This window comes from Podarcis tiliguerta (assembly GCF_965153285.1).
Source record: "Podarcis tiliguerta genome assembly, chromosome: 8".
NCBI lineage: Eukaryota > Metazoa > Chordata > Lepidosauria > Squamata > Lacertidae > Podarcis > Podarcis tiliguerta.
The window spans coordinates 11,791,327-11,804,513 of NC_139541.1; the positions used below are offsets into that span (position 1 = coordinate 11,791,327).

General features: G+C 47.2%; 1 protein-coding gene across 3 annotated transcripts; it reads right to left on the reverse strand.

Moving 5' to 3' along the window:
• Positions 1–3,043: 3,043 nt before the first annotated feature.
• On the reverse strand, positions 3,044–12,424 carry LOC310683873 (F-box only protein 44-like). 3 transcript variants are annotated; one of them, XM_083454321.1, is made up of 6 exons: positions 12,321–12,424; positions 10,395–10,656; positions 8,127–8,244; positions 6,722–6,817; positions 4,317–4,455; positions 3,044–3,389 (listed from the first exon to the last, which is right to left on the reverse strand). In XM_083454321.1, the coding sequence occupies exons 2-6, from the start codon at positions 10,654–10,656 to the stop codon at positions 3,273–3,275; spliced, it is 732 nt and encodes a 243-aa protein (XP_083310447.1). In that variant the 5' UTR covers positions 12,321–12,424; the 3' UTR covers positions 3,044–3,272. The 3 variants fall into 3 exon arrangements, with proteins under 3 accessions (XP_083310447.1, XP_083310446.1, XP_083310448.1); XM_083454320.1 differs by having other exon boundaries at positions 10,395–10,659; positions 12,321–12,420; XM_083454322.1 differs by having other exon boundaries at positions 3,337–3,453; positions 10,395–10,659; positions 12,321–12,420.
• Positions 12,425–13,187: the final 763 nt, after the last annotated feature.

A 13,187-nucleotide genomic window follows, 5' to 3' on the forward strand; every position in this document is an offset into this window, starting at 1 on the left:
TTCCTCCCCCCCACACACACATCCTCTGAACCCCTTCTTACCAATGCCTACCGCCAATGCCGAGGAGTTGCGACGAGTTGCTACGAGGTAGGCGAAAAACCAAAAGGCTGGAAATCGCCAATTGGGAAACATTCCTACCATGCCCCTTGCGGCAACAGACCGAGGTCCATAGCAAAGTCAGAGACCTACCTAACACCTACCTAAAGGGAGGGAGGGCGGGCAAACGTGAGGTCCCAGCCGGCGAAAGGAGGGCGAGCCTCCTCACGCCGGCACTAAATAGGGGCAAGCCCTGCCCCCTTAGCCAGCCGATTGGCTGGCTGGGGAGGGATGCCCCTGGGATTCCCGGGGATTCCCATTCCTATTCTCGCGGGGGCTAAACCAGCCCCCGCTCACGTGGGGTGGGCGTGACGCCCGCAACCCCACCTCCTGGGGCAAGCCGGAAGTGGCTTTGGCAAAGACAACAATTATTTACCTTGGCTAAGCAGTCCCAATAGAGGGACGTGGGTGGCGCTGTGGTCTAAACCACAGAGGCTAGGACTTGCTGATCAGAAGGTCGGCGGTTTGAATCCCCGTGACGGGGTAAGCTCCCGTTGTTCTGTCCCTGCTCCTGCCAACCTAGCAGTTTGAAAGCACGTCAAAGTGCAAGTAGATAAATAGGTACCGCTCCGGCGGGAAGGTAAACGGCATTTTCGTGTGCTGCTCTTGTGTGCCTAGAAGCATCTTAATCATGCTGGCCACATGACCCGGAAGCTGTACACCGGCTCCCTCAGCCAATAAAGCGAGATGACCGCCACAACCCCAGAGTCATCCATGACTGGACCTAATGGTCAGGGGGTCCCTTTACCTTTAAGCAGTCCCAATAGCCTGGTTCCTGCAGGTAAGATGCATTTTGAGAGAACTGATGGAGCATCTTCTGTTCTTCACATGGGGAAGTGGCATGGGACGGTGAAAAAGAGCTGTTGTGAACATCCCCATCTCTGGGTGGCAGGAGACTCCAGGAGTATCTGTGCCTACCCAGGGGTCCAGTTTTCTTGGAATGAAGACTGTGGTGTCTTTAGGCTATTCGGCGTTGTTTAAACATATGTATGAGGATGGAGGGTTTCACAGCATTAACCTCCCATTGATCTTGCTTCCCTATTAAGTTTCCTGGGAGGCCCAAGCCAAAGCTCTGGCTCCAACTCAGAACAAGACAATCTTCTGTCTATCCAGCTTCCAGCATCCACCAAACTTACCATACACAACACCACCCCTCTCCCCCCAGCCTATACGTCTCCATCTTAGGTTGATGTGGTATCCATCCAGATAAATGTGTGTAGATTTGCCTTGTTAGTGTTATAAGAATTCTAGGGTCTCAAATATAAATTAGTAAAGGTAAAGGGACCCCTGACCATTAGGTCCAGTCGTGGCCGGCTCTGTAGTTGCGGCGCTCATCTAGCTTTATTGGCCGAGGGAGCCGGCGTATAGCTTCCAGGTCATGTGGCCAGCATGACTAAGCTGCTTCTGCCGAACCAGAGCAGTGCACAGAACCACAAATTACCTTCCTGCCGGAGTGGTACCTATTTATCTACTTGCACTTTGACGTGCTTTCAAACTGCTAGGTTGGCAGGAGCAACAGGAGCTCACCCCGTCGCTGGGGTTCAAACTGCCGACTTTCTAATCAGCAAGTCCTAGGCCCTGTGGTTTAACCCACAGCGCCACCCACATCCCTCAAATATAAATTAAACATTCATAAATGTACAAGACAAGCCCATACATAAGTATATAAACCACGTGTCTGAAATAGTACATGAGAGCAATCCTGAAGCCATTTTGACTCTCTCCCAAATTGACCTCAAATGTTTCTCTGCAAGGAGGAAGGGAATAAGAAAACTTCCCCATTGTCTTTAGTTCCTGAATCCTGTCTTAAGGGTGTATGTGTGTATGAATAGGGTGAGCCTGTGACCTGGAGTCAGGAACCCAAAGTATTAACCATCACAAAAGAATAACCAGGCTGCCCTGGTAATGCAATCAGTGACCATTATTAGGTATCCTGGCAGACAGGATTTCTGCTGTAGACATGCTGTAGACGCTTCAAGCCCACAGCTCTATTAACAGCCTTGAAGTGATCTCCCTGGGCTGCAAACCTGGGCAGTGTGTCTGGAGGTCCTGGGCTGCCCAGGTGACAAAACCCGACCCCCCCCCCCAGCCTCTCTGATGTGGTCCAAATAAAAGCAGAGCTCAGCATTGTTTACACGGGTCAGCAAACTTTTTCAGCAGGGGGCCGGTCCACTGTCCCTCAGACCTTGTGGGGGGCTGGACTATATTTTTGGGGGGGAAATGAATGAATTCCTATGCCCCGCAAATAACCCAGAGATGCATTTTAAATAAAAGCACACATTCTACTCATGAAAAAACACCAGGCAGGCCCCACAAATAACCCAGATATGCATTTTAAATAAAAGGACACATTCTACTGATGTAAAGTAAAGGTAAAGGGACCCCTGACCATTAGGTTCAGTCGTGGCCGACCCTGGGGTTGTGGCGCTCATCTTGCTTTATTGGCCGAGGGAGCCAGCGTACAGCTTCCAGGTCATGTGGCCAGCATGACTAAGCTGCTTCTGGCGAACCAGAGCAGCACACGGAAATGTCATTTACCGTACCTTCCCATCAGAGCGGTACCTATTTATCTACTTGCATTTTATCTACTGCTAGGTTGGCAGAAGCAGGGACCGAGCAACAGGAGCTCACCCTGTCAGCGGGGATTTGAACCGCTGACCTTCTGATCGGCAAGTCCTAGGCTCTGTGGTTTAACCGTCAGCGCCACCCGCATCCCTCTACTCATGTAAAAACACACTAATTTCCAGACCATCCACAGGCCGGATTTAGAAGGCGTTTGGGCCAGATCTGGCCCCCGGGCCTTAGTTTGCCTACAAATGGTCTACAATGACCGGCAGCCGTTCTCCTACCTGAAGATGCTGAGGATCAAACCCACGACCTTTCTGCATACGAGGCAGCCATTTACCACTGAGCCACAGCTCTCCCATCCTGTTTCATACCCAGAACATACATGCGAGTCGAGTACTTTATTGATATTCTTTAAAACTTCCCCTTAAAAAATAAAAATCCAATGATAACTTTTAAAATGCAGACATACAGCCTCAGAGGAAAGACTTCTTAAGCAGGGACCACAGCCAACATCCAAGATCCGTAGGGACACTGAGAGAACCCCAGGTGAGGTGAGTTCAGGCAGCTCAGCAACCCTTTCTTTCTCTTTGGGATGTTTTCCTCTTCTTCTACGGGAAGTTCGGGCCCACGATGACACTGCTGTTGGCAAGCTTTCCATAGTCCACGCCGTGCTCAAAATGGATGTGGCGGACTCCGCTGGGGTAGTTGCGGAAGATGTACACAGTCTGGAAATTTGGGGTGGGGAGGGAGAAGGAGTTTTCACCAGAGCACAGCAACAGGCGGGTGCAGCTGTATAGACGTAGCACCGGGTGTCAAAATTTTGCGCCTCCTTCACAACTTTGCACCCAGGACAACTACCCCCATTGCCCCCACCCCACCCTCAAGCTAGGCCACTGCTGAGCACAGAGTGCCGGATTTACAGATAAGCTATAGCTTAGGGCCCCACTCTCTTGGGTTCCCCCCAAAAAAATTAAAGGAAAAACAACAACTGGATGTACATTTCCAAAATATAAGATAAAAAACAAATAAAACAAAACCTACATACAGCAACAGTGTTTTGTGTTGTGTGGGCTCCTATGATGTAAGTAATAGGCCCCGCCTACTAGCCTGCTCCCTAAAATATCACTGGTTTGCTCATTTCTATATACAACGGATGCTTGGGTTGCGAACGTGATTCGTGTGGGATGCATGTTTGCAACCGCATCTGCACACGGGCAGGTTGTGATTCGGCGCTTCTGCACATGTGCAAAGTGTGATTTAGTGCTTCTATGCATGCGTGACTGCCAAAACCCGGAAATAACGCGTTCCGGTACTTCCGGGTTTCGGCAGTCTGTAACCCAAAAAAAGTGGCTGTAACCCGAGGCATGACTGTACAGGGTGCCTACATTCTGCATGGACTGCTTGCATGGCAACATGCAACATGCAGCATGCAGCTGCAGACTGCTGTGCAGCACAGTTGAATGTAGGTCAAGTTGTTGTACCTGTTATCTAGCATTATAGCAAATATTCAACACAAAAAAAGTGACAATTTGTTGTTGACAAAGGACAGCTCGACATATAAAGGGCCCCATTACCTTCAGTAGCTTAGGGCCTCATCAAACCCAAATCCTGCCCTGGCTGAGTACTTCCCCTGCCTTAAATCCGGGATTTACCTTTTTCCAGTTCCTCGTGCCGTCCTTGATTACCTCCCCATTCGAGATATAGCAGGTATAGAGGGCTTTAAAATCTTCAGCCAGCAGCTTCACGGTCAGTCTGTAGTTGTAACGAGGATTCGGGTAGAGGACATCAGACCTGTTGGGGAGAAGGGCACAAGGCAAAATCAAGCCAAGTGTAAAAAGTATCACGGCTGCCCAGTCACTGGCAGAATAAAGACAATATCGTAATTGCTGCTTTATAGTGTGCAGATGACAAACCTAGACAGCATCTTAAAAAGCAGAGACATCACCTTGCCAACAAAGGTCCGTATAGTTAAAGCTATGGTTTTCCCAGTAGTGATGTATGGAAGTGAGAGCTGGACCATAAAGAAGGCTGATCGCCGAAGAATTGATGCTTTTGAATTATGCTGCTGGAGGAGACTCTTGAGAGTCCCGTGGGCTGCAAGAAGATCAAACCTATCCATTCTGAAGGAAATCAGCCCTGAGTGCTCACTGGAAGGACAGATCCTGAAGCTGAGGCTCCAATACTTTGGCCACCTCAGGAGAAGAGAAGACTCCCTGGGAAAGACCCTGATGTTGGGAAAGATCATAGAATCATAGAGTTGGAAGAGACCACAAGGGCCATCGAGTCCAACCCCTTGCCAAGCAGGAAACACCATCAGAGCACTCCTGACATATGGTTGTCAAGCCTCTACTTAAAGACCTCCAAAGAAGGAGACTCCACCACACTCCTTGGCAGCAAATTCCACTGTCGAACAGCTCTTACTGTCAGGAAGTTCTTCCTAACGTTTAGGTGGAATCTTCTTTCTTGTAGTTTGGATCCATTGCTCCGTGTCCGCTTCTCTGGAGCAGCAGAAAACAACCTTTCTCTCTCCTCTATGTGACATCCTTTTATATATTTGAACATAGCTATCATATCACCCCTTAACCTCCTCTTCTCCAGGCTAAACATGCCCAGCTCCCTTAGCCATTCCTCATAAGGCATCGTTTCCAGGCCTTTGACCATTTTGGTTGCCCTCCTCTGGACACGTTCCAGTTTGTCAGCGTCCTTCTTGAACTGTGGTGCCCAGAACTGGACACAGTACTCCAGGTGAGGTCTGACCAGAGCAGAATACAGTGGCACTATTACTTCCCTTGATCTAGATGCTATACTCCTATTGATGCAGCCCAGAATTGCATTGGCTTTTTTAGCTGCCGCTAAAAAAGATGGAGGGCACAAGGAGAAGGGGACGACAGAGGACGAGATGGTTGGACAGTGTTCTTGAAGCTACAAACGTGACTTTGACCAAACTGCGGGAGGCAGTGGAAGACAGGAGTGCCTGGCGTGCTCCTGTCCATGGGTCACGAAGAGTCGGACATGACTAAACAACAGCAAGTGTGCAGATGAAGCCCAAAGGCTGAAGCAAAACCAGCTGCTTTGGAGGCACTTGCGGCACCTTCGAAACAAAGGTGGGGCATCTCCAAAGCAGACAGCTCATCACACATTGCACTGCGAGGGTGGGGTTAGACTAGATGACCCTTGGGGTCCCAAATCTACAATTCTATTATATTTCAGGCCTGCTACAGGAGGGCAGTTGTTTTCTTTCTGGCCACGTAAAACCAGTCATTTAAAAACACTTGGATTTATATCTTGATTTTAAAAACCACATCAATTTGTTTCTGATGTTTGGTTTGAAATCGGTATTTGCTAATGAATATGTTAGATTGTTCTTTTGCAAACCACCCACACTTTCTCCCAACCCATATTTTGAACGTTTTGTGTTTCGGTTAATTCCCACCCACCCCGGGTCAGAGAGCTTTTCTCACTTTTCCAGCCTTGCCAAAAATCTAGCTTTACTCACGGAAGTGAACTGAGCAATCTAAGCAAAGCAAAATCTCTCTCTGGATTTTCCATGCACCTGATAAGAGAGTAAGATCCAGTTTTCCACAAGGAACAACGGGGAAAGCTCTCAGACCCGGGGAGAAATTAACCTGTATGCCAGTGTTTTCCAAACTTGGGTCTCCAGCTGTTTTGGGACTACAGCTCCCATCATCCCTAGCTAGCAGGATCAGTGGACAGGGAAGATGGGAACTGTAGTCCCAAAACAGCTAGAGACCTAAGTTTGAGAAACACTGTAGTGCACAAAATGATTAAAATGCAAAAAGCGTGAATGAACTCATAGGGGTTTCCTGATGACCTAACGGTCAGGGGTACCTTTACCTTTAAGCGGGCTGTAAATTTTGCTAAATAACCCTCAGAAGTTCAGGGTAAATCCTCGAACACGCCTAAACAACCCTGGTAGGGTTTTTCCCCCTGCTACTCAAGACCTACCAAACCCACCCATCTGGCTGGGAACTGTAATAACAGGACTAGATGGGGGTTTGATCCTGCAAGCTCTTCTGAGGCCAGTTCCAGCACTCACCAATCCTGCACCACGATATGGGGTGTCACGTAGTCCATCAACTCATCCGTGTAGCCGTGGTCCCTCAAGGTGATGCGTTGAATTTTTGTGTCGGGCCTGAGATGTGAGGAAGGAAATCAAAGCCATTTCAAGTACAGTGGTACCTTGGTTCTCAAACGCCGAAAACTCAGAAGTAAGTGTTCTGGTTTTTGAACGTTTTTCGGAAGCCGAATGTCTGATGCGGCTGTCGGCTATTGCTTCCCGAAGACCTGCACCTATCAGAAGCTGCACCTTGGTTTTCAAACATTTCAGAAGTCAAATGGACTTCTGGAAAAGATTAAGTTTGGTGCTTTTGTTTTTGCTATTTATTTGGGGGGGGGTTAAGGCCTTTTTGGTTAATTTGTTTTTGTGCCTGTGTGCAACCCAGTTCAGCTGCTGATTGATTGATTGATTGATTGATTGTGTGACTGTGGAAATGGATAAAATCCTCCCATCCAAACAATGGCTATCATCAATGCAGGTAATAAAAAATAATAATTTTAATTTGTGTCATCTACAATACTGTTTTTCTTATTTTATAGAACAGTACATCGATTATTGCTTTCATTTTATGGATCAATGGTCTCGTTACATAGTAAAATTCATTAAATTGCTGTTTTAGGGGTTGTTTTTAAAAGTCCGTTTTGCATTACTTTCTATGGGAAAGTGTGCCTTGGTTTTGGAATGCTTTGGTTTTGGAACGGACTTATGGAACAGATTAAGTTTGAGAACCAAGGTACCACCATCACCAGCCCAGCTTGTTAACCTTTTGTGCCCTTGGAGACTGGCAACTGGCAGCCCATGAGTCCAATCCAGCCCTCAGAAGGCAGCCTGCACTGCAGGAGAGGAGGGCAGCGGGAAAATCAGATACCTTAAGCCTTCCTCTGGTCCTTCTTCTGCCACCTATGGACATCTTTAATTTTACTCTCTGCTTCTACTGAAATAGCCCTTGAGGGGAGAATAGGAAACTGGATCTTCTTGCATTACACTGAGTCAGACCATTGAATGGCAGCATCTATCTATCTTATCACAAGAAAGGTCTCTTCTAGAGCTACCTGGAGATGCTGGGAATCAAATTCAGGACTTTCTGCATGCAAAACAGGTGTTCCCCATCTAACCTACGTTCTTTTCTCTAAGGTTCCAGTCCTCATGAAGGAAGGGCTGCCTGCTGAGTCAGACTATTGGTCCATCTAGTTTTATATTGTCCACTCTTTGACTTCGGCCGCAGCTCTCAAGGGATTCCTAGAAGAGTCTTTTCCCTGCCCTACCTAGAGATGCCAGGGATGGAAGTTGGACCTTCTGCATTCAATGCAGGTCCTCCACTACCATGTGACCAATCTTCTAAATCCACAGCAGCATTTGAGGATTTACTGAACCTGGTCCTCACCCATTGAAGGCAAAGAAACATTTTGTGATGTTGTCATGGGGGTATTCGTCTGCTAACAGCTCCTCCACACCCCAGCAGTGCTCCTGATGCTTGTCAATTTCCCAGTAGAGAAATTCCTCTGCGGGAGAAGGAAGAAAGGAGGGCGTAAGACGTAAGGAGAAGGAAGAAAGGAGGGCGTAAGGACAATAGCCCATCAAGTCCAGAATACTGTTGCGTGCCAAGGCACCTGAGCCACAGAGTTCCCAGGAGAACAATAAAACACACTGACTGAAATATACTCAGAGTCAAGAGTGGATTTCATGCTCTTTATTCAGTTCATAGTGGTGAGGAGGAATGAATGTTTCCCCAAAGTATCTGCTTTATATACATTATTTACACAATGGGCTGCACGTGATTGGCTAATTCCGGAATTCTCCTGTAGGCCAATCAGGTTGTGGATTCACTTCCATCTGGAGCTGGATTGGGTGGCTCCTGCAGACCAATCATACTGCTGCATTGTTCTAGGACCAATCAGACTGCTGTATTCTGAATCCTATTGTTCTAAGACCAATCAGACTGCTGCATTTTGGATCCTATTGTTCTAGGACCAATCAGACTGCTGCATTTTGGATCCTATTGTTCTAGGACCAATCAGACTGCTGCATTTTGGATCCTAATTTTCTAGGACAAATCAGACTGCTGCATTTTGGATCCTATTGTTCAAGGACCAATCAGACTGCTGCATTTTGGATCCTATTCAACTCAGTGCATAACACTGACGCAGAGTATTTTGGTTTATGGGTTCAAAATAGGCCACAAATTTATTGGTTACCAATGTGAGCTGTCTGGCATAGGCACTGGGGTGAAGCCAGACTATATCTTGACTCCTGCCCATCTGCAGGGAGTCCACAGAAGGGTAAACCATTGATATGGGGTGCCCTATAACTTACGTTGGTGGGGATGTGGGTAGCGCTGTGGGTTAAACCACAGAGCCTAGGACTTGCCGATCAGAGGGTCGGCGATTCGAATCCCCGCAATGGGGTGAGCTCCCGTTGCTCGGTCCCTGCTCCTGCCAACCTAGCAGTTCAAATGCACATCAAAGTGCAAGTAGATAAATAGGTACCGCTCTGGCAGGAAGGTAAACGGCGTTTCCGTGCGCTGCTCTGGTTCGCCAAAAGCGGCTTAGTCCTGCTGGCCACATGACCCAGAAGCTGTACGCTGGCTCCCTCAGCCACTAAAGCGAGATGAGCGCTGCAACCCCAGAGTCGGCCACGACTGGACCTAATGATCAGGGGTCCCTTTACCTTTATAACTTACGTCAGATAGCGGCACCACTCTGAGGGGTCCCTATAGGGGCTGTGACATGGCCCTAGCCCACGCCCAGGCTTTGGACAGTATTCACGAATCCCTTTAACAGGATACCCTTACTGAGGAGGGGCAGGCGAAGGCAACAACATCCCCTGCAACCAAACGGAGGCCTAACCTCACAAAAGTTGCAACAATTGCCACGAGACAGGCAAAAACCAAATGAGCGGTACAAATTTGCCAAGTGGAAAAAAATCCGACCCGGCCCAAACAACATGGCAACCGACGATTGCCATAGCAAGGTCATATCAGAGCAAAGCATGAAAACAGGGTGGATGGGTAACAGTGGTGTAGAATGGTCAGGTGGTACTTGGGGCAGAACTTGTTTTTTGTCACCACCTCACATTGAAATTCCCCCCCCCCCATCAAAGAAAACTGCGCAGGCAGCAATCCATTGTAGATCCCGCCTTCCTCCTTTGTTTTGACAGATCGGGGGAGGCTCGGGTGGGTGGGCATTGCCCAGTTTTTTTAAAAAAAACCTGCACATTTATGTTTCACAGGGTGCGAAAGAAGGGCTTTGCACCTTTATACAATACAGTGGTACCTCAGGTTAAGTACTTAATTCGTTCCAGAGGTCCTGAAACTGTTCTTAACCTGAAGCACCACTTTAGCTAATGGGGCCTCCTGCTGCCGCCACACCGCCAGAGCACGATTTCTGTTCTTACCCTGAAGCAAAGTTCTTAACTTGAGGTAATATTTCTGGGTTAGCGGAGTCTGTAACTTGAAGCGTATGTAACCCAAGGTACCACTGTATGCATGTGTGCTTGGGCCCAGGGTCTTTTGCCTCACCATCCCCACTACTGACTCCCTGTTGCTACTCAGCCTCAGAAAAAAAAAACAAAATTCATTGGATTCATTGGAAAAAATCTGATAACCATAGGCTAGCAGCCAGGGGTAGCCCTCTGCCACCAAACAGAGACCCACCTTTGCCGAAAGGATTCCGGACAATGTTCTTCTGCAGCTTGCAGAGAAGGTAGAAGACCTTCCAGTCTGGGAAAGGACTGGTCAACATCTCAATGGGGTAGCCGGCCCGTCTACACTTGTCTTTCCACTGAGCGTTCAAGGAGTCCACCAGGTCTCTCCACCAGCAGCACACCCAACGGAAGCAGCGGAGCAGGTGCCACGAGGGGAAGAAGTCAAACACATCCAGCAGGATCTCCAGTGGCAGGTCATTGATGGACACCATCTTCTGTAAGAGAAGTCTTGGCTGAGAGAGGTTTTAGAGATGCAAAATAAATGCAAAGACAGGAGTCCCGGGCTACTCAGACCCACCTCTCCCTAGGAATCAAAAGGGCTCGCTCCTTCAGAGCGACCTGAAGTTTACAGCATGTTATTCCCTGAAGGAGAGCTACTTGAATATGATTTATAGATGGTATTTAACTCCAAGTAGACGCGGGTGGCGCTGTGGGTTAAAGCACAGAGCCTAGGACTTGCTGATCAGAAGGTCGGCGGTTCGAATCCCCACGATGGGGTGAGCTCCTGTTGCTCAGTCCCTGCTCCTGCCAACCTAGCAGTTCGAAAGCACGTCAAAGTGCAAGTAGATAAATAGGTACCACTCCAGCGGGAAGGTAAACGATGTTTCTGTATGCTGCTCTGGGGGAGGGGGAGGAAATCCCTTAAAACAATAATGTTAGTTGGCCTCTTAAATCAGCATCTCAAATGAATGAATTAGGGTGCAAGAGGCTAGGCTCACGTTCTAAACTCACTTGGGCTGATACAAGGACAAACTAGATGCAGGAATTTTTTTTTTTGTTTTAAGTGCAAAGCAAGAGCCCCAGCTGGGGATCACCTGATTAATTAGGATCCCAGCAAGGTGGAGCTGAGTTTTAACCCTTCCTTCTCCAGCTTTGGTGCTAACAAAAACAGCCCTCAAGCTGCTGCTAGGTTTCAGGCTCAGATTGGTATTATCAGACCTGGTCAAACATAATACGGCTACAGGACAGGAAGCCAGCAAAACCTCTTTTTCAGATCTTTGTCAAAAAAGCAGCAACTTTGACTCCTCCTCTAATTGAAATCTTTCCACTCCAGCTGGTCATAACAAGGATCCTGGTAAGGGCCCAAGTTTGCTTTCTTCCTCCTCCCTCCCAACCTTGTTTCCTTTTGTGCTGTGTGTATTTTTATTTTTTAGTCTTGTTAAGCATGAGGACAGTGCCTTCACATTTGTGAGCTCCATTCAGAAGCCCATCCCCCCTTTTTTTTTGCTGGTGAGCAGGGTAAAAATGGTTCAGATAAACAAACACACACAAAGGGAATATTAACGGTATGAAAACAAGCTTCTCTGTACAGGAACAAATTAACGACCGTTCATGCAGGGACTATTGCAGCTGTTTTAAAGTTTGGAGTTTACTCATTTGGTGCTCTGGAGGGAAATAGGAACTAAAAACACATACTCCTTTAAATATATTCCACTACAGTTTAGACTACCCAACCTGCTTTTCACACTCAACCTTTATTTTATTGCTAGGGGTTTTAATGCAAAAGTCTTTTGCTGACAGTGCCTTGCATCCAATATTAGTCCTACTCAGAGTGGAACTAATGAAGTTAATGAGCATGCAAGCCAGCATGAGGCGGAAAAGGTGGAATATCAATGCGGTAAATAAAATAAGCCCTAAAAATTCATCCATGCTGATGGCAAATACAGAATACAGAAGCCTAGGCTCCAAGAGGTTGCCCTAAATGCCACCAGCTATTTTGCCTAGCCTGGAGATAGGTAAGAATTGGCTTTATCAAGCGAAGGAGGGAGTGAAGAGGCACTCTTTCCATGCTCAGAGACCCTGTCACCAAAGAGTTGCTGCCTTGAGGTTCAACCTAGCAGCTAGTGTAAGCCCTGAGGACACCTCCCAGCCTTACCTAGGTTAAGAAAAGGAATGGCAGCGTCCCAAGCTCTCTGGAAAGACAAAACGAAGGAAGTTTCCCTCTCCGCCCCGCTCAGCATGCAGGAGCAGAAGGCGGGCAAGATAACCCAGGGAGGCGTCAGCGGCCAGGCGCTGCCTCCTTCCTAGGCGGGGCGGAGAAGGGGAACCCCAGCTCATTTGCATTCAGTGACGCGTCTGGAACGCCACGCCCCTTCCAAAAGAACGTTTCCCATGCCAGTGGCAAATCAGTGATAGAGAGTTCAGTCGCGTCTCCCACCAAGGTGACGTGAGAGGCATTTTCCATATGTTGGATTTTCTTTTTCCTTTTTCAGTTTTTTAAATTTTATGTATGCTTTTCAAGTTTATACATTTCACTAGTTTTACATTTTAAAAAAAACATTTCAGAACTTGACTTCCTTCCGCCTCTTTCTGCGGTTCATTACATTTATTTTGAATATCCCCTACATATCCAAATTAACTTAATTTGCTCATTTATTCATCTGCTTCAAATATATACTCTTATAAAACTGCAGGTTATTGCTACAATCCTGCCAATGAGCTTATCTGTTTACGATTTATCTGTAAATATTCCATAAAACATTTCCATTCTTTTATTTAAAAAAGTTTGTTATCTTGAATTCATATTCTTCCGGTAAGTTTCGCCATTTCTGCATATTCCATAAGTTTTTTATCTATTCTTCCTTTGCTGGGACTTCTGTTTCTTTCCATTTTGGGAGCAAGTAACAATCTAGCCACTGTGGTCGCATACATGGATTTGATTTTCTGTGCGCTTTACCCTGAGTTTTTAATGACGTTTCTTTTATTTAACAAAATGTGCATATCGCTTGATTGTAAGAAAGCC